We start from the raw sequence: 20,431 nt of genomic DNA, 5'->3' as shown, positions 1-20,431 counted from the left end.
ACTGCCTTGTTGTTGTTTTTTTTCATTTTTTTTCGTTTTTTTTTATTTTTTATGTAGGGTGGGGAAAAGGAGGGTGTTGGGGGCTGTTGATATGGGGTGGCTTTATGATTCTAACTATAAAGTTAGCTTGCATGTATTTAATTTAGCCTTGTTTTATCTGCTAAAAGCAATACTCTATTTCAATTTTTGATTGAACTTGTTATAGTGTGTATTCCATTTCATCTTACTGTCTTTTTGTCATTTTAAAATAAAAATGGATGCTTTTGAATTGTTAACATTAAATTAGGATCTGCTGATCAAGCTTGTCTATACAGGATACAGATAAATAATAAATAAAAAATATTTCGAGTTCAGTGATGTATTTTTTTTTTCTCCCCTCAAAGACCTGTTATGATATTCTGCATTTTATTGATTTTATTTTTTTGTAGACAGCCTTCAAAGAACAAAACCTTAAATACGACCACCGTTTAAATGGTCACTACTCATCTGTAGTGGTGAATATGGTGTACTGACAGGTTTGAAATAATAACTATAGAGGCCTGTCTAAAACTATTGTGTGTGTGTGTGTGCGCTTTCTGCTCATTTTACATAATTTGTAAGCACTGGGAGAGCTGCACAGCTCAAACCTAGTGAAAAATTAGTTAAAAAAATGTAAACATTTAAAATGACAATTTCTAATTTTCTCTTGTGTATAACAATCTAAAATAACTTTGTATACAAAATTTCTCAAGACATTTAGTTAACTGATAAACGGTAGTTGATCAACCACTAAGCACTTATCCAATGTTGCAACGAGGTGTACCGGGTCCTGGTAGCCGCCTAAGCAATGGCGAGGTGTGGCTTCACATCAAATACGGCTGTTACAGAAGACCGTACAGTTATAAAAAGAAAAAACACTCCTTTTAATGCTGTAACGATAGTCAATACCTACTTGTACAGAAAAAACATTCAGATATTGATAAAATTGCTAATTAGATTAAATGTGGAAACAACACTACTCCCTTTTCACAACAGTAGAACGTGTATCGATGATGGTGACTGCATGAGTTTTATTTTGAAAATTAAAATTCGGAAGTCGTGTGTTATTTGTGTTTTTTCTTCCTCTTGACTAGCATGACACTGGTGAGGCGAACAGGCTGAAATCCACGCTGAGGGAATTTCGTTGAACTAGAGGTGAATAAATTTTAAACCTCAATATCTATAAATTCGCGCAATGAGCAGAGCGTTGCTAGTTAGATTTAATAGATGTTTATAGGAGTTCAAACTTTTGCATCGTTTTCCAAGTTATGTTTTTCTATTACTTGTCTTATTTTTCTTTCTCGTTTTGTTGTTTTAACGTCATTTAGCCTATCTGTACACACAATGCTGACCATTAAATACGCAGCGAACTGTGAACCTTCACATCAACCGCTAATGTTAACGTTAGCTGCTCGCCGTTGCCTTGATGCGCAGGCTTTACACAGATTCATTTTATTTTTTTAGGGGGTGCCATGAGCGCGTTATAGTGGACAGCGGGATCGTTACACCTGTTTTCAAAAGTTGTTTTGTTAATGCAGTTAAATTGAGATTTAGATTTTTAGAAAAGGCTTTTAACAACTATTGTTGACAGCCTCATAAAGTTTGGCAAGTTAGCTTACATCCAGTGTAGTAAATTTAAGCTAAATGAAACATGTTAAGTAATAAGTAAATAAACAACTAACATTAAACCGATTTTTATTTAAGTATATTAAGCCGGAGAATTTATTATTTATGTAAGGTTCTTATTTAATTATTTTTCTATTCTGTTTCTCTGTATGCTAAACCTTAGGAGTTTGATATTTAACGGTCTAACCCTGACCAGACTATTTTAGCTAATAAAATGCGAATACTTTCTTTTTCTTTGAGATTTCCCTATTTGTGTTTATCGTTATCAGTAATTCTTCCTTTTCATCACAGATATCACACCGCATTTAATCGTTGTATTCTTTAAACAAAGATGAAATGAAAAATTGTTTAAACAAAATTACTATTATTATTATTGTTGTTGTTGTTTGGCCAGCCTTGTCTGTGACTTCTTACAAAACACACTTTCACACCTGGATGAGTTAACGCCAGATGAGTTAATACTTTTTGCTGTACAATATAAAGTGCCTTGGGGTGACTGTTGCTGTGATTTGGCACTGTGTACTGTCATGTGAGAAAATTGGGACACCCCCATTAACTAATCAGCTCTTTATTATGAACTGTTCACATATCAATTTCCAATCATGATTTTATGTATTACTGGAAAAGAAAGCGACGTAATTGCAATTAAACAACATAAATAAATGATAAATTTCAATCGGCCTTCAAACAACATCACAGCACTGAATCAGCGCTGCTTCGTGTTTTCAATGATCTTTTACTAATGGCTGACAATGGACGCCCCTCTGTCCTAGTGCTATTGGATCTTTCATCGGCATTTGACATGGTTGACCATAACATCCTATTGGCGAGACTAGAGCACACTGTAGGCATTAAGGGCGCTGCCTTGGATTGGTTTAAATCCTACCTCTCCAATCGGCTCTCTTCGGTACATCTGGCCACATCCTCTTCTTCGCTCTACCTGTTTGCTGTGGTGTCCCCCAGGGATCTGTGTTAGGCCCTACCCTTTTCTCATTGTACATGCTTCCTTTAAGTGCTATCTTTGAGAAATACCACATTGCTTTTCACTATTATGCGGATGATATCCAGATCTATTTTGAGCTAAACGATGATCTTGCTCTGTCTTTGAATAGCTTCCGAGAATGCATGTGTGAGGTCAAGAAATGGCTTTTGGCAAATACTCTTATCCTTAATGATAAGAAAACCGAAATTATGATTTTTGGTAGTAATGCCCTTCGTGCCAAACTTCGGGATGCCTTTGGTTTTCTCACTAGTTCTTTCTCTGACACTGTTAGGAATCTGGGTGTCTTATTTGACAGCTCATTTACACTTGATAAACAAGTATCTGCTGTTGTCAGATCTAGTTTTTACCAGCTTCGCCTTATTTCTAAGGCCAGGCACTATATCCCGTATAAAGACCTAGAAAAGCTCATCCACGCCTTTGTAACGTCAAGGCTAGATTACTGTAATTCACTTTATTGTGGTCTCCACTCTTCCCTTTTACATAGATTACAGACAGTTCAGAATGCTGCAGCACGCATTCTAACTAAAACCAAGAAGTTTGCCCACATTACTCCTGTCCTTGCTGATCTGCACTGGTTGCCTGTCAAATATCGTATTCAATTTAAAATTTTGTTGTTTACTTTTAAAATTACCAATAACACTGCACCAAGCTATCTTAAGGAACTTTTAAACCCATATGCTCCTGCTAGGGCTTTAAGGTCATCCTCACAGTTACTGTTGGTTCAGCCCAGATCTCGACTGAAATCTAGAGGTGATCGATCGTTTGCTCTAGTTGCACCGGAGCTGTGGAACAATCTCCCGATTGGCATCCGGGCGTCTGATTCTATTCATTCTTTTAAATCACAGCTAAAAACATATCTTTTTAAACTTGCCTTTTCTACCAGTTAAATGCTGGCTTGCTTGCAGTGACCTATTGACCTATTGTATTAAATTCTCTGCTATCTTTCCATTATTGGTGTCTTTTATCATGGTGGTACAGTCTTACCTTGCTATAACCTATGTGCTGCAGTTTACTCTTATTGGTGGCTTTTATCTGTGAACATAATTCGTTACCTTTATGTATTTGACGTTAATGTGTGAACTGTTTTATTTTTTATTGTTTTATGTAAAGCACTTTGGTATGCCCAAGGCTTTTAAATGTGCTCTATAAATAAAGATTGTTGTTGTTGTATAAATGAACATTTTGTGAAACATCAAAAAACCCAAAAATGTTTGTTTTAATGGAGGAAAAAGTTAGGAAACCCTACCCCCTGATAACTAGTGTTGCCTCCTTTGGCTCATATAACTTCAGCGAGACGCCTTTTGTAACTTTTTACCAGTCTCTGACATGATCAGAAGAAGGTTCGCTCCACTCCTCAGTGCAGAATTCCTTCAGCTGTGAGATGTTTGAGGGTTTTCTGGCATGTACAGCCCGTTTCAAGTCACCCCACAGCATCTTAATGGGGTTAGGATCAGGGCTTTGACTTTGCCATTCCAGGACTCTCCACTTCTTAGTTTTTAACCAGTCCTTGGTAGATTTGCTGGTATGCTTTGGGTCATTGTCATGTTTTAGTGTCCAGTTCCGCTTCAGCTTTAATTTTTTAACAGATGGTCTCACATGTTCTTCAAGCACCCTCTGATACACAGCAGAATTCATGATGGATTCTGTGATGGTGAGCTGGCCAGGTCCTGCTGCAGCAAAGCACCAAACTAAATTTGAGGTATAGATAAGGCAAGGTTCTTTTAAAATGCTGGTTAACGATGTACTGAGCATGTGCACCTAATGTGATACACCTGTGTGTGATTTTAACCATTTTAAGTGGGATAATATGTGAGGGTGTCCTAATTTATTCCTCACCAGAAATTGCATTCTTTTAAAATTACATTTCACATAAAATTTTAAAACGGCTTTTCTTATTTTTTTAATTGTTTAGTGATATTATTTGGATTCCTCAGTATCATTAAAATTGGCATTAAATATCCATATGGCCAAATATATTTTAAAATATACAGGCTTTCATAGGGTGTCCTAATTTTCTCACATGACTGTATATAAATTGAACTGAAACAGGGACTGTGATTGCAGTTTGGTTTTGTATCACAAACGTTTTTTTTGTTTTTGTTTATTTTGCTAGTTTCACAAAATCTAAGCAATCATCTTGTTATGTAGATGCATGACATTTACAACTTTTCATACCAATAAACTCAAATTATTTAGTGAAGTATTTGAATATTGTAGCTGTAAAAAAAGATACTTAATTATGAAATAATAAAGTCATTACCAATGGGAATAAAATAATATCAATAATTTATAGGGTCATAAATCATTACACACTATAGTGAAAAGTTGTAAGTATTCCTGATATGCAGCCTTGGCCTTGGTTTGGACTCCAAACCCCTCTTTTTAAAACACTGAAAAGTAATATATTAGTGACTAATGTCTCCTTCTGTTAATGCAGCACTGCTTAGTAGGCTTGTAGAAATTAGTTGGCTTAAAGCATGTTTGAACCTTACTGACGCCAGAATGGAGGTATCAAGGAGAAGAATCCTTCAAAAGCACCTGGAGCCAGCGAGACCCCTGCGCCGCTGCATTCCTGCCGACATTGGTAAGTCATCAGTGCAAGTAAACAGGATCAAATGTGCCAGTTTGAAATGTAATGTGTTCCCGTGTAATGAATGTTCATATGTGGATTTTAATACTTTGTTTAGATCCACCAATAAATCCTGCTGCACATGTCCTGATGGATCAAGAGGCAAGTAAAAAATAAAACCCTAATTATGAAGATGGTTGCATGGTGATGCAGTGGTTAGTACTCGTGACTCATAGGAAGAAGGTTAGTTCTGTGTGGAGTTTAAATCTTCTCCATGTGTCTGCATGGCTTCTTCCCACAGTCCAAAGACATGCAAAGGTTAGGTTAATAGCTGTTCATCTGGACGTTACGTTTTCAATGGGAAAAATGTTTTGTCACTCATCCAATTGAATTCTTCAGTCTCGAGACTGAAGAATTCCCTTGGATGAGTGACGCAACGCTACGTCCAGATGAACAGAATCCACCTTTTGGGATTTACTTACCTTAATGATTGAGCATGCATCAAGACGTTAGGTTAATATGTGATTCTAAGTTGACTGTAGGTATGAATGTGAGTATGTCTGTCTCCCTCTCTATTACAGCTGTGCACTATGAAAGCTGGGATAAACTAAACATATTACACTTTTTTCACAGAAGGTAAAATATAGTTTTGGTAAATGAAGCCTACTAATAAAAAAGGAGTTTAAACGACATTGTTACAAAAAGGTGAAGCTGACAGTGTATATATGATATGGAGATACATGTATAACAGTACTGAAAAAAAGTACTAAAAAGCATCCACCTGTTTGAAGGTAATTCATAATCAAACAACAAAAAAGGATGGGAAAGTGAACATGTTCTAAGCTTTGGCTTTCCATAGTTTGTCCATCAGGCTCTAGCTTGTCACTGCAAATCTGGGTTTTGTAGAGATGCTGTTTGCCATGGTGAGACGTTGTCAGGCTAAGATTAATCTAAGATGATTTTTTCCACTGTGTGAGCACCTTATGCCACCAGAGTAAACCTGTGACACACCTCAACATTTGAGAACGGTGGCACTACACAAAGATGACACATAACACTAACCTTTCAAATAACTAATCATTTAATTATTCGGCGCTTCAGTATTTTAGACTCATGATATCATGCTTTTTAAAAAAATATATTTAAGCTGAAATTTTGTATTTGATAGACAAATATTGGTGTAGAGCAGTTCTTCAAGATCATCAACCTTCATAAACAGAAAAAAGGTGAGTCTTTTCTTCTTCTTCTTATATTATTTTTTTCCAAAATAATATATTTTGCTGTCCCATAGGCTAATAAACAAGGCGTGGAAAGCACTTCAGCTTGTCAGTGTGGTAAACAAGTGTTTTTGGTGTGCATTCTAGTAGCTGCAATTCCAGAAATGCCAAGGAGGCTTAGCAGGAGATTAAAAAAAAGTATACACATAGATAGTGCATTTCATATATTTTCTGAATCACAGATTAAGACACATACGTTTGCATGAGAGTGAGACACAGTTTTCACTTCGTTCAGTGTTTTTTGTAAGGTTACGGTTTAATAACTTGCACATATAAAATTTATTCTGCCAGAAGAAAATCTATCACAATGCTGAAAATGTTCTTCACAATTTTATACCAAACCTCTGAACCAAACATAACCTGCTCCTGGCCGTTCTAGTTTTTATTCTCCCACCTGCAGCTTTTCTGGTTTTTAAGGGTTCAAGCATAAACATTAAATAAAAAACAAAATCATAGACTCAGTCTATGAACAAATTTGATGGGAAGTCAACAATATATGGTCCTGTTTTATGATCATATATTAATGCTTATAGAACAATGAAACTATTTTAAAGTTTTTTGTTGCCAGCAGAAAAAAAATATATCAAGGAATCAGATTTTGTCATCAGGGAAACTCAAAGACTTCAGACCCTCGTACTCTCCCCTCAGGTGTCTGAAGAATCTTCCTGGAATTAGTGTTTTGTGAAGAACTGTTTGGTCATTAGGCAGTAATTTCATACCGATTGGTCTCTAATCTGGAACATAACATGCTCCAGAGCAGGTTATAAGTTATCATGGCAATGTACCCCAGTAAGAAGTAAACCACCTTTGTAGTACGGGAAATCCAAGGTTAACTCTGAAGTTACCTGGATAATCTGATATCCTGCTTCACAGTCAGGCCTCTGGTCACTCTGACTGAAAATCTGAGTGTCTCAACTCTACTGCTTCCAGCTCGACCTTGTCTCTTTTTGTCAGAGCCACTGTCTCCAAACCATTCATCACAGCAGGTCTCGCTAACGTCTTGCAAATCTTCCCTTTCACTCTTGCAGCGATACTTCTGTCACAAATCACTCAAACCTCCTCCACTCCCCCTTGCCTGCATGCTCTTCTTCACCTCGCTTGTGCTCTGTTCATCCCTTTGAAGGGTTAACCCCATGTATTTAAACCCATTTACCCTCATTACCTCTATACTTTACAGCTTCACTGTTACACCTGTCATCAAACCCTGAATTCATAAACAGTGACAAGGAGGAATTTTGGACCAAAGACATCACAAATGTTTCCTCAAAAAGCTGATATTGTGAGGAATGACCACAAGAGGGCCTTAACATCCAGTAATCAGAGAATTATCACACACCTGAATAAGCTTCTTAGAAGGAGTTTGTCTTTTAAGTGAGGTTGTGTTTGATGTTAGCCAATGCAGAAGTGTTGGTGAATCCCAATGCATCACAAACATTTTTTGTCAGCTTTATTACCTTTGAGGTAAAGAAGCAACCAGATTCTTTTGGATATCCCTAACTTGAACTCTTATACCATGTTTATCTTCAGACAGGATATCTTACACAAGGGACTTCTTAATTGGTCTGGCCAGTTGTCCGGAGGCCAGGAAGAAGCCAGAATTCTTGCCAGAGCACCCAATAGTGTTAAGTGAGGCAGTAAGTGTAAAATTCTTGTTGTTTACTTGCTAAGTGGTCCAAATAATATCAGTAGTGTCTGGATTTAAAATGCTTTTATACTATCTTCACAGAGAGATCCTGAGCAACTAAGGCTTTATGAAATGAGGATGAATGGCAAGAAAGATAAAATGTGAGTTTAATACTGTAAATTTGTTACCACAGTTTGACTTTAATGCTTTTTTCATACAGTAGAAAAACAGTAGAGAGTATAGATTATGATTTGAATGAAATACCCATTGTTCTTCAAGAATAATTTGAACATTGGACATTTATAACACCAGTTAATGTGTATATGTAGGAATTAAGTTAAAGTTAAAACCTAGAAAAAAAGGTAGTTTTTACGGTATATTGTTAAAATTAGGTCGCTAACATAAACACCATAATAAAAATATGTCACCTTTGTTTGTTTTTAGGGCGGCTGAAGGGCTTCACTCACCTTGAGAAATTAGTCTTGCTTGTGCAGTGTTTGTGTTTGCTGTTCTTCCTTTCAGTTTAATTTAACTTTTTATTTCCTATTTATTATTTTGCAGGAGGTTCACAAGAATTTCGGTTTTTGATAACCCCCTGAGAGTGCTGTAGTGTATTTATACTGTGTGAACACCTTTTTGAAACAGAAAAAAAAAAACTGAATGGCTACTTTTCAGATGCTTTAATAAAAGTCCTGAACTGAAGTGATGGCGCCAATTATGTTTACACATAATTAGAAATTCTCTGGAGTTAAGATTTGCATTTGTCTACAAATTGCTTTTGATTTTCTGTCCTATACCTCTGCTATTATCAACCTGCTTCAGCAGCAGTTTCCATCACAAATGACACACCTGTGTATTGTACAGCTGGTGAGCATGTCCGTGCATTAAACAGCTTAAGAAATTGGCATAAACGGGAGTGACTCTTGCATCAGTCAAGCAGATATTAACAGGAACACCAATGGTATTTTATTTTATCTGTTTGTTATGTGTTCTACATAAAGTTGTTATTTGACAACAAATTTGCTATTAAAAAAAAAAAAGATTAACGGTCAACATGAATCTACAGGAAGTGAAAATCACACATGAAAGATTTTGTTGAGCACATTTTATAAAATGTAAGTATTTTTTACACTATTCGAGGATAAAACCACGATTCCTGTACTTAATGAATTAATTTCTTGTACAACCTTCGTCATTTTGACCAAACTGACTCACACAAAATAAACTCGGAAAAGTACTGCTTTTCCCAACATATGCGGAAATCCTTTAATAGCGCCGCTGTAACTGAACATCTGCTGCACTTCGTCGACCTCTGTACGTGACCGGAAGCCGGTAGCCAACAAGTGAGTGGGTGACGAGACTCATTTAGTACCCCTGTGACTCATCCGACGTCACGGCATTGTGGGCCGGCTCTCGGCGTTAAGTCAGATTTTAATACTGAAATGAAACGGAGGAAGACAGCAGCAGAAAAGTAACCTCGCAAAGAGCAAAACATCTATATCTGCTTTTTATTTTTTGTTTGGTTTCGTGAGTCCCGTTGGCTGATCTTTCAGGTAAGGATGAAGCTCATTACCGTATTTCCTGTAGCCGGTGTTCCAGATCTACTGGCGTTTAGATCAACTGGCGTTGGTCGAACAGATGTGTGGCAGACTTGCGTTTCAGGAGCTGCTACCGACAAACCAGCAAAAAAACGCCAAATGTGTCACCTGTGACACTTGTGAGGTTGTCTCAAACACACTCCGTCAGTCTTGATGCTGTTGAACAACAAAATGTTTAAAAATGTGGCGAGTTCACCTGGTGATATCCTCATGCGCGACGCGATCGCGAAAACAGCAAACAAGTAACACCACGCCGTTGTTGTTCACAGGACACAAAGAGTAAACGATCGGGAGACTCTTGTCGTCGTTATCGTTCCCCTCGCACGGTTTATTCCTCCGAATTCAGCGTTTTTGCTTCACAACTACAGCGTGCTGTTTACTTTGTGCACTAACATGGAGTCGAGTCAACCAGCGCCACCTCTGGCCAAGTGCCACAGCCTACAGCCAGATCAACCTGTGACACACATCTGCAGCACGTTTGAATTCGTGTCATGCACATTTGTACCTTTCAATTGTGTCTGTTTGTGCGTCATGCAAATAAACCTTTGAAAAGAATGAAATGATATCATGTATTTATTATCAGCCTACATTTGTACAAAATGCCAAATGACATACACATAAGAATCACCATCCTGATATCAATACTTTTGCCCATACGAAAAATGTCGTGAACACACTAATATTTCACCAGTGTTGTAACATCACATGTCGTTAGCATAGTCTGTCTGTGTCTGCCCTCTGCAAACAAACATGTTAGAGTTGGTTGTGATATACAGTCTGCATAAGTGTGGTCAATCTAATAAACATTTATAAGGAGATGGCAGTTACTGTGAATGTACAGCAGGTGATTAGTAATAAACAGCCAGACAATGACTCTGACAATCTCATTCAATCTTGCAGATTGCACCTTCTGTGGAAAGTGGTACCACACGGTGTGTGTGGACTTCCCTTGTGCAGAAGGCGACTACAAATGTTGTGGGTGCTAAATAAACAGAAAAAAGTGATCCCTGTTGTCTTTGCTTACTGATTGTTTTTAGTGTTGACAATCCACATTGCTGGCATTGCATCTTTCAACATGTTTGTGGGCAGATTTGGATGTACCAGGGGTAAGTGCAGCCACTCAGCCTCTACTCACTGTGATCATAGCAGCAGGTGCAGATGTGTCACAAGTTAATCTAGTAGTGGGCTATGGTCATGTGTTAGTGGTGGGAACAGTCATATCCACTCACTCTCACTGGCTGTTTATTACTAATCACTGTGTAACTGCTGTGAATTCACAGTAACTGCCGTCTCCTTACAAATGTTCTTTAGATTAACCACACTTATACAGACTGTATATAACTCCAGCCATGTTGATGAATTGCCTATATTGGCTGGAAATATTCATTTTCAGGGAAAAGACACAGACAGACTATGCTAGCGACATGTGATGTTACAACACTAATGAAATATTGATGTGTCATATTTGTCCAAGGTGTATTTCATTGTTATGGAAAAAGAGAATATCAAAATCATGATGACCAATTGGAGTGGTGATTTCTATGACTTTGTGTATATAATTTGGAATTTTGTACAAATGTAGGCCAATAAGGAATATATGATATCATTTCATTCTTTTCAAAGGTTTATTTGCATGACGCACAAACAGACACAATTGAAAGGTACAAATGTGCATGACACGAATTCAAACGTGGTGCAGATGTGTGTCACAGGTTGATCTGGCTGTAGGCTGTGGCACTTGGCCAGAGGTGGCGCTGGTTGACTCGACTCCATGTTAGTGCACAAAGTAAACTGCACGCTGTAGTTGTGAAGCAAAAACGCTGAATTCGGAGGAATAAACCGTGCGAGGGGAACGATGACGACGACAAGAGTCTCCCGATCGTTTACTCTTGCTGTCCTGTGGACAACATCGGCGTGGTGTTACTTGTTTGCTGTTTTCGCGATCGCGTCGCGCATGAGGATATCACCAGGTGAACTCGCCACATTTTTAAGCATTTTGTTGTTCAACAGCATCAAGACTGACGGAGTGTGTTTGAGACAACCTCACAAATGTCACAGATGACACATTTGGCGTTTTTTTGCTGGTTTGTCGGTAGGAGCTCCTGAAACGCAAGACTGACACACATCTGTTCGACCAACGCCAGTTGATCTAAACGCCAGTAGATCTGGAACACCGGTGCGCGATAGTGCTGAATCTGCATGTTGACAGTATGTTCCTATGGTGACTGTTTTAAATGTAAAAACAAAACCAAAAACCTTAATTGTCCAGATTCGAGAACTGAGTTAGATGTTGGTGAAATTCTAAGTAACAGGCTTTCTCAGCAGCCAGGTGTGGTTATGCGTTTCTTTCATTCTGCTCACTGAGTAATTTTGTTCGGATTCGGCTGTTCGCAGGAAAAATGGACTCAAAGGCCGAAGGAAGCGCTCCGTGCAGCAGGTGAGAAGTTCCGGTCAACATAATGTTCGACATATTTGTTTAAAAACGCAGGTACTACTCGACAAAACCGCTTCACACACGTCAACTGCAATGTCGTCTTGGAATGAGGAAGCTGGGGTGTGACAGGATATATGGCCATTGATTTTCTTTTCTTTCTTTCCCCCCCTGAAAGTCGTGACGGTTTTGTTATTGTTAAATAACACCGTCTTTACAGAACCAATAAGATATTTGTAATACTGCCCCGTTAGCTACCCACCATATTTACGTAACAATCATTGCTCTTCATTGATCTGTGTGATTCAGTGTTTTAACTGACCCTTTCATGTCTATCCTTCTCCCCTCTTAAAGCCCTGTTTATGTGCACAACCCACACCTGGATGCACTGAAAGAAGACATCCTCTACCACTTCAGTCTAGGAACTGAAACTCATAGCCTACAAGATATGTTTGGTGATGTCAAAGTAATGTATCCCATAGTCATCTTTTTTAATTTTTATTTTAAAGCCTTGAGCCTGTTTTTGTCTGTGCAGTTCTCATGTCTATCTTTATGTGTGTGCTTTACTGTAGTTTGTTTGTGTGGGTGGGAGTCCCTGGAGAATGAAAGCATTCACTGAGTACATCGCAGCTGAGCTCGGTATGGAAGACCCCAAATCTGAGTATCCAAATATCTGTGCTGGGACGGATCGTTACGCCATGTACAAAGTTGGCCCTGTCCTCTCTGTCAGTGTATGTAAGAACAATATCCTCAATGTTATTTTGTTTTCCACATGATCGTTTTCTTAACTTGTATTTGTTAATCTACCAAAATGCATAATAATATCATGAACGTCATTTAAAAATTGTGTATATCTCTGCTTGTTTTTGCAGCACGGAATGGGCATCCCATCTATTGCCATAATGTTGCATGAGCTAATAAAGCTCCTCTATCATGCAAAGTGCACAGATGTTACAATTATACGCATTGGGACATCAGGTGGAGTAGGTATGTGCATTTGGGCCCTTTTCTTGTTGAGGAAAGGTGAAGTGACCCTTTGGAATTGGGTGCTGTTTGGGATTAATTTGTAGATTAAGCCTAAAGACCAGCTTGTGATAGGATCTTAGTTACCATGGGACTAATTACATGTCATACCAGACCCATTTTCCAAATCATTGTAGTAAAATAAACAACCAAAATAAGGTTTTTTGTTTAATTTGATAAATATTTGTCAGTTTGGGGACTGATTTATTTCTTGTGCGCAGCTGTGCAAGATGCAGTTACAAAATGTTACCGGTGAATAGCTGAAAGCGAAAGTATGATCCTGTCAACAAAATGGTCTCTAGGTTAATGATTTGTTTTCAGTTTAGACAAAACGAGGCAAAGGTTTCTGTGTTATTAGTTACATTTTAACAAAGCTCAAAGGATCGGGTATTACAACTAGCGGGAAAGCAGAGATGGTGTAAGCAAAAATGAGAGACAGCATAAGAGTGATGAATGCTGAGCACTAGACTGGAAAACTGTGACATTTTAGGTTAAAGTTACACTTAAATGAAGATCAGTATTGAGGGGTTATATATTTTTTGTCATTGTAAATATATAATAATACATGTGCAGCATTAGCAAGCTAGAAATTCGTTTGTTATTTAGAATATGCTAATTTCCCTTGTAATTGTGTCGCACGTACTTTCCAGTAGATGGATCGTGTGATGACGCAAGAGATGACAACAGAGTCTTTGTTTTTAAAAAGGGCATATTTTTCTATTTTTATCCCAAGAAACAGACTAAGGTTCCTTAATCAAATTGCTTCATGAAAACATTTTCACAATTAATTGCAAATACTTGGTTTTAACTCATTTTATCAGATTTTTGAAAGAGAGATCAGCTGATCTTTGAAGCCTGCCTTTGAAATTTACACAACCTTGGCCTTACACAAGCAATTGCATGAACATTTAGCTGTTGGCCTGTGTTGCATCTTTGATTTTGAAGTCTATACATGTAACATTTCCAGCACATGATGCACACGATGGTGATTCAATTCTAGAAGCTGTGACTAAATTTTACAACCACAGATCTTCATAGTAAAGATATATGCTCTAGAAAGGGCTATAAAGTAATTTGTCCTAAAATCTTTACATTTGTATTTTCACTTTAAAAAACTTTTTCATCTAACCTGCTATATTTGGCTTTCAGGACTTGAGCCTGGCACTGTTGTTGTCACCAAACAGTCTGTGGATCCCACCTTTCAGCCCAGGTTTGAGCAGGTGATCCTTGGGAAGACCGTGGTGCGCAATACTGATCTGGACCAAAGCCTGGCTGAGGACCTGCTGCAGTGCAGCAAGGAGCTAAACCAGTTTAAGACAGTTGTAGGCAACACCATGTGCACGCTGGATTTCTATGAAGGTTTGAGTTCTGATGCATCAATGTGTTAGCGAGTACACTGTTTGCCAACATCTACAGTCTTTCACTGTCTTCCTGTTTTCTCTGTTTGATCACACGTGTAGGGCAAGCCCGTTTGGATGGCGCTTTCTGCTCCTACACTGAGGAGGACAAGCAAGACTACCTCAACAAAGCTCAGGAAGCAGGAGTTTGTAATATAGAGATGGAGTCATCAGTGTTTGCTGCTATGTGTAAACTGAGTGGTCTACGAGGTAAGAAATTTCAATATCAGCATCGTTTTACTTCTGACAGCATTTTTTTTGTGTCTGAAAACTTTTATCTCTGTTTGTGAAAAGCGGCTGTGGTTTGCGTCACGCTCCTGGATCGGCTGAAGGGAGATCAGCTGCGCAGCTCTCACGAAGTTCTTCACAGTTACCAGCAGCGTCCTCAGATACTGGTCGGCTACTACATTAAGAAGCAGCTGAATGCCAAAGCGAAAGATAGCTAAATAAATGCAAGCATACAGTAAATTCTTATGATCTTCTGTCTAGAAGTCATACCTTTAAATATCTCCAAAAGACTTAAATGATGCCTTCTATTTATCCTTTGACACTGATTTAGTTGATACACTGCTATAAAAACATGCACCGCTACACTGTTGTTTTATTTCGTATTTCTCTTAAGTACACTTGAATTGATGTAGCACCCTTGTATTTAAAGTGAGTTAAGTTCATGTGTATTAGTTAAGGTCGTCTTATTCTACTTGACATGTAAAGTTTCAGATCCGTAAAACTTGAACCTGTAAGTCTAAACTTACAGTGGTGCCATAACAAAATGACCTTTTTACACCTATTATAAAAAATACATTTTTAAAATATTTTATAGGTTTAGATTTGTTATTGAAAACTTAATTGTGTATGTGGAGAGTTTTTTTTACATTTTTATTGTCATCCAGATTGTATTCAGTTTCTTCGACCTTTGTATATGTGCTCAGCATTTCTTCACAATATAAAATTGCAACAACACAACACTCCGCTTGAGAAAGATTTCTGCTTTGTGTCATAAATAAAGCAAGCAAGTAAAGCTTTGTGCAGTCTGAAATTTCACAACATATTAAGAAAAGAATTCTTTAAGTAAGAGGCACTGCGGCACAAATGCAATGTGAAGTTTGTTATATGATCTGTCAGTATTTGCAGCTCTTGAAAAGCCTGGTGAAGTCAAGATCAGCATCCTGACCAATAAACAAGCCAAAGATATTAATAAATGGTGTTCTGGTGTGTACTGATTGAACAGTAAATTATCAATGATAATAATAATAATCTCCCTAAAAGATTTTGGGTAGACTGGTGTTGTTGTCACATTAACTGTTAACGCCACATTAAAGGACACTTTTGCGGTGGTTAATTTGTGGAAAAGACAGAAAAGTTTGAGGGGAGGAAGTATTTTGTCATTTTTAGGGGTCAGAGTAATTTTTCATGTTGCTGCTTTTTCTGTAATAAAAAGCTCACACAGTATTAGTCGGTTAAAAATTGGACACTTGTTAAAAAGCTCAAGGTTTTTCATCAGCAAGCTTAAGCCATGTGGTAGCTAGGTTAAAATGTGACACATGTAACAACTGAGCCCCCGCCCGAGTATAAGAAATGAGAAACGTATTTGAAGCTAGGCATGTAAAGGCAGTGTTGTATAAATATATCTGTTTGTTTCTTTGTTGGCAGAATGGTTTGTGTTGAGCCACACACAAACAGCTGGCCGAAGGAAGTATGGCTTTGTTGTGTTGTCTGCTAAGGTTATCATAAAGTTACATTAATTTGTTACAATTAATGAAAAAAAATGGAAAGAATACCTACTTTGAGGTCGTACCTTAGGCTTGGATTTAATGAAGGAACAGTTATTGAAAGATGTTTCAATCAATCAGCAAATTCATGTAAATTCGAGTCAAAATCATGAATACTAACCTTGGTCTAACCTAGTTTGTCTGTTAAAATCAGCTATATGGGGAAAACACCTGGTTTTAAAATTTTCAGCTGGTGTCACAGGGTTCATTTTCTAGAAAGATCTGCTGAGACTGAAGTTACTTTGGACTGCTTTGGTCAGAGGAATAACTTTAGTACACTCATTCCCTCTTTTGTCTAATGCTGGTGATAGATGACGCATTAAAGGTTGAGATAAAATTGAACACTCTGACTAATGGCGAGTGTCATTGCTGATATTTTTGACCAGCAGGCGTGGCAGTCTGCAGCAGCTCGGTGAAGAAGTCTTCATTCTTACTTATGTTACAGTATTATCTGTTTGAATTAGTTTAACAGATCCTTTTCACCGCCACAGCTTTGACACGAATCAGTATGTGAATGCAGGTGTTATAATCACGTAGACTTTGGTTTTGTTTTTTTCAATCTAAACTTTAGTCATTTATAATTCCTGTAACTTCTTCATACTGGACTATATCATGACACAGTTGCAGGTTGAGGAAATATCGGTTGTTGTCAGTGTGGTGAATCGTCTGCACACCAGGATATTCACTTCTTTACGCAAAAAAAGTGACAATGTTGGTGTATTTTATTTCTGGCCTATATTTTTTGCACTGTTAACTTGGATCGTTCTCAAACACATTATTATTACATTATTATTCAGGCTTGAGGACAGATAACGGCTTTATTCTGTGGTGTCTCAGTATTTTGAGCTTCTAGCCTACACTGGGTGGTGTAAGACGCGCGGCGCGTGAGAGGAGGGTCTGTTTGCGCGCTCCCGTGCGTGCCCACCTCCCGTCTGCTATCCGATCCTTCCTCCGTCTCTTCGCTGACTCAGTGCCTTAAGCAGCATCACCGCTCACCAGAACAGATCTACAGCATCCTCTGCGGAGAAATACATCAGCCATGGCTAAAACAGCAACCGGTAAGCATTAGTCTGGATGGGTTCAGATGGATTAAAGCGGGATGGATGCACGGTACAGGTGCAGGATTTTTGCGGAAGGTCTGTGTCGGCCCGGTGTAGCCTACCGGCTGGTGGTCGTGCTTCTGTAACAGCTCCACCATAAAAATAAATATATAAATAGATAAAATAAAATAAAATAAAAGCTTTCTTTGCCGTTTTCAACACTAAATTGCATTAAATCACATTTCTGCAGACTATTGTCTCCACGCAGGACTCTATTGATGATAAGAATGTGGGCTCACGCCGAGCATCCTCTGTCGTTAGGTTACTGAAAAATCTCCTATATTATCCTACCTATGTAAACATATTCATTTTTATATAACAATTGTGTTAGGTAACATTGTGTAATTATACAATATGGGCTGCCTGAGAGGGGTTTACTAACCTTACAATGCTCCACCTGCGGTTCACGCTACAGCGGCCCCAACATGCAGCATAATGCAGACGGACCGCACCCAAGATGCTGGGTTGCCGATCATTTAGCCGACACCAAATCATTTGGAGGCTTCATCTGTTTGACTTTTACATTCATGTGGCTATAATGAAAGGTGCAGGTGATCGTTTCACTTTTTTTGTCACTTAAACGTCTCTTTAAGATGATTGTTGTCGGTTATAAGATTGCACCCTTTATTCATGTCTTTAGCTTTCCTTATCTATTCCTTGCAAAGGATTGCACCAGCTGTGGCAGAGGTGCTGCAGTTTATTTTCCAAAAATTCATTATTGATATATGTTACAAAAATAAAATGTAGGTAGAGTTAGCACACTGATATTAGGAACTAGATTTTACGCTAGTCATCTCTTCTGATGGGTAGTTATTGTTGTAGGCCAGACATTTAGCATGGGTTTGTTTGTTTTTGGCTACCTATTTTACAAAATTCTTAATATAAGCCACCCATTCCTTCAGGGGTTTTTTTTACATAAAATATAATGTGCCAACTCACTATTCTGCATGTAGTAGCATAGATTTGTAGTTAACCAGACAGGTGTACGGCAGGGTGGGAGGCAGGCCAGCCCTGCAGCAAGGGGCTGCTTCACACGCTGGCCTTTGCAGCAGAAGGCATAGCAGCACTGACAATCTGTAGTCCTGAAGAGCCAGGTGGGCACTTTGTCAAAAATAGAAAGAGCATGAAGAACTGGCGGTGAAGATTAAAAATAGTCCAAAGATCTAGTGAAAGTTAATTAAAAAAAGAACGTTCAGGTCATTAATCTGGTGTTTTTTATGACTATGACACCACGGTGACCGAGGCGCATTATTGGACAAAGCTGTTTCATGTCCTGATTTTAGCTCACATGTGAACTTCAGTAAAAGTAATGGTTGTTATGCTCTTAGTTTGATAATGCTCACAGAATACATTCATCCAATTAATTATTAAGCAGTGCTGCACATTTCAGACTTTTAACAGCTCATTAGGCAGTCATCTGAGCTAACAGGCTTGTTGAGAATTTCCCCTTTCTTAACAAGTAATCAAATTGAAAATCTCAACTATATGTATCCATTTGTGACAATGTTGGTTGTGACAAATGGATAATGCTGTGTTTGTTTTATGGTTTTATGTTCTTGCAGCATACAAAGAGAAGATGAAGGAGCTGTCTGTCCTCTCCCTCATCTGCTCCTGCTTCTACCCAGAGCCACGCAATAAGCTTGTGTGTGACTTTGAAGGTACAAAATCAGCTGAATCATGGATTTTCTTTTAAATTAAACAAGCTAACTCCATGTTGATGATTTCTTTCAGATTTTAGACAAAAAATACGTATCATTGGACTGATACAGTAATATGTCTTGACTTTGCTACCATTAGCATTGTAATTGTGTCATTTACAGACATGGAGGTGAAACCTATAAACAAGCGGGCCTCGGGTCAGGCTTTTGAGGTGATTCTCAAGCCTCAGTCTCCAGTGTCAGATGTAGCCCACAACCTTCCCTCACCCCCAAAGAGGGATATCTCCTTGGACGACATTGAGAAGAAACTCGAGGCAGCTGAAGAACGGAGGAAGGTGAGTATATTGCATCGATGTCAACAAGCTTTAGGTGTTTAAACTGTAAAACAAAAGAAATCTTTGAGACATTTAACTATGGAAAATGAATAATTCATGTTACAAGATGGAGGTGCAAATGATTCAATTTGAATACTTCTGTATATTCAGTACCAAGAGGCCCAGGTGCTGAGGGCTTTGGCAGAAAAGCGAGAACATGAGAGGGATGTGTTGCTAAAGGCTATGGAAGAGAACAGTAATTTTAGCAAGATGGCTGAGGAGAAGCTCCAGATGAAGATGGAGCAGATCAAGGAGAACCGTGAAGCCCACCTGGCGGCCATGATGGAGCGCCTACAAGAGAAGGTGAGTCGTCAGCTTTATCAGAACTAAAAGCATATGAAAGGGGCTGGGCAGCGTCCTGATGAGTAATCATTCTCACTGTGCTGTTGTGACGTTTCCAGGAGAAACACGCGGCTGTGGTGCGCAGAAACAAAGAGCTGAGGGAAGAGCTGACAGCATGAGCCTCACACGAGTCCAGACTTCCATCCACCCAGTCCTGTCCCCTTCCTCGGTAGAGCCTTCACCCTCTTCGTAACAGACACTCAACCCTGGAGGCTGAGAGGTTCAAGGACCTCACCACTATATCACAACCCACCATGCCACCAGTACTCACTATTATCAGTATTATCAGTGGATATAAACATGAATAACACTCATCTTGAGAATTGAATGGTTTTGTTGATTTAAGAGAAATTGAAAGAATATGGGTTTTATTGGCTTTAATTTTGTCAGTACTTTTATCTATCTATCTATCTATCTATCTATCTATCTATCTATCTATCTATCTATCTATCTATCTATCTATCTATCTATCTATCTATCTATCTATCTATCTATCTAATATTTTCTTTGTCTTTGATTAATGTTCAGTTCTTGAAGTTTGACTCTGCGACCATTTTCTTGTGGAAGCTCTCAGTGGTGTGAGTTGGCTGTAGACAGGCATTTGCATTGATTCCCGATG

At 38.4% G+C, this 20,431-nt stretch overlaps 3 protein-coding genes across 8 annotated transcripts; all 3 read left to right on the top strand.

Annotated features, from left to right (window-relative positions):
• The first annotated feature begins 1,109 nt into the window (after nt 1-1,109).
• gra (granulito) lies at nt 1,110-9,017 on the top strand. Of its 3 annotated transcripts, none has more exons than XM_085365729.1 (7): nt 1,110-1,173; nt 5,149-5,231; nt 5,335-5,378; nt 6,385-6,442; nt 8,021-8,127; nt 8,220-8,278; nt 8,562-9,017. In XM_085365729.1, the coding sequence occupies exons 2-7, from the start codon at nt 5,150-5,152 to the stop codon at nt 8,587-8,589; spliced, it is 378 nt and encodes a 125-aa protein (XP_085221855.1). In that variant the 5' UTR covers nt 1,110-1,173; nt 5,149; the 3' UTR covers nt 8,590-9,017. The 3 variants fall into 3 exon arrangements, with proteins under 3 accessions (XP_085221855.1, XP_085221856.1, XP_085221854.1); XM_085365730.1 differs by lacking the exon at nt 1,110-1,173 and adding an exon at nt 4,114-4,346; XM_085365728.1 differs by lacking the exon at nt 1,110-1,173 and having other exon boundaries at nt 4,954-5,231.
• A 524-nt stretch (nt 9,018-9,541) lies between these two features.
• Nucleotides 9,542-15,206, top strand: upp1 (uridine phosphorylase 1). Of its 4 annotated transcripts, XM_085365724.1 has the most exons (9): nt 11,415-11,685; nt 11,815-11,923; nt 12,110-12,152; nt 12,501-12,612; nt 12,719-12,877; nt 13,019-13,133; nt 14,319-14,528; nt 14,630-14,776; nt 14,861-15,206. In XM_085365724.1, the coding sequence occupies exons 3-9, from the start codon at nt 12,115-12,117 to the stop codon at nt 15,010-15,012; spliced, it is 933 nt and encodes a 310-aa protein (XP_085221850.1). In that variant the 5' UTR covers nt 11,415-11,685; nt 11,815-11,923; nt 12,110-12,114; the 3' UTR covers nt 15,013-15,206. The 4 variants fall into 4 exon arrangements, with proteins under 4 accessions (XP_085221852.1, XP_085221850.1, XP_085221851.1 ...); XM_085365726.1 differs by lacking the exons at nt 11,415-11,685; nt 11,815-11,923 and adding an exon at nt 9,542-9,670; XM_085365725.1 differs by having other exon boundaries at nt 11,415-11,891.
• Nucleotides 15,207-17,377: 2,171 nt separating this feature from the next.
• On the top strand, nt 17,378-19,931 carry stmn2a (stathmin 2a). Its single transcript, XM_085365722.1, has 5 exons — nt 17,378-17,396; nt 19,001-19,096; nt 19,259-19,431; nt 19,582-19,773; nt 19,872-19,931. The coding sequence occupies exons 1-5, from the start codon at nt 17,378-17,380 to the stop codon at nt 19,929-19,931; spliced, it is 540 nt and encodes a 179-aa protein (XP_085221848.1).
• Nucleotides 19,932-20,431: the final 500 nt, after the last annotated feature.

The sequence above is a fragment of the Diplotaxodon limnothrissa genome, linkage group LG11, assembly GCF_057381915.1.
Source record: "Diplotaxodon limnothrissa isolate DT_005_m linkage group LG11, D_limnothrissa_male_GT1.1, whole genome shotgun sequence".
NCBI lineage: Eukaryota > Metazoa > Chordata > Actinopteri > Cichliformes > Cichlidae > Diplotaxodon > Diplotaxodon limnothrissa.
Note: the sequence above shows the minus strand (reverse complement) of the source record. Positions and strands in the feature narration are given on the sequence as shown.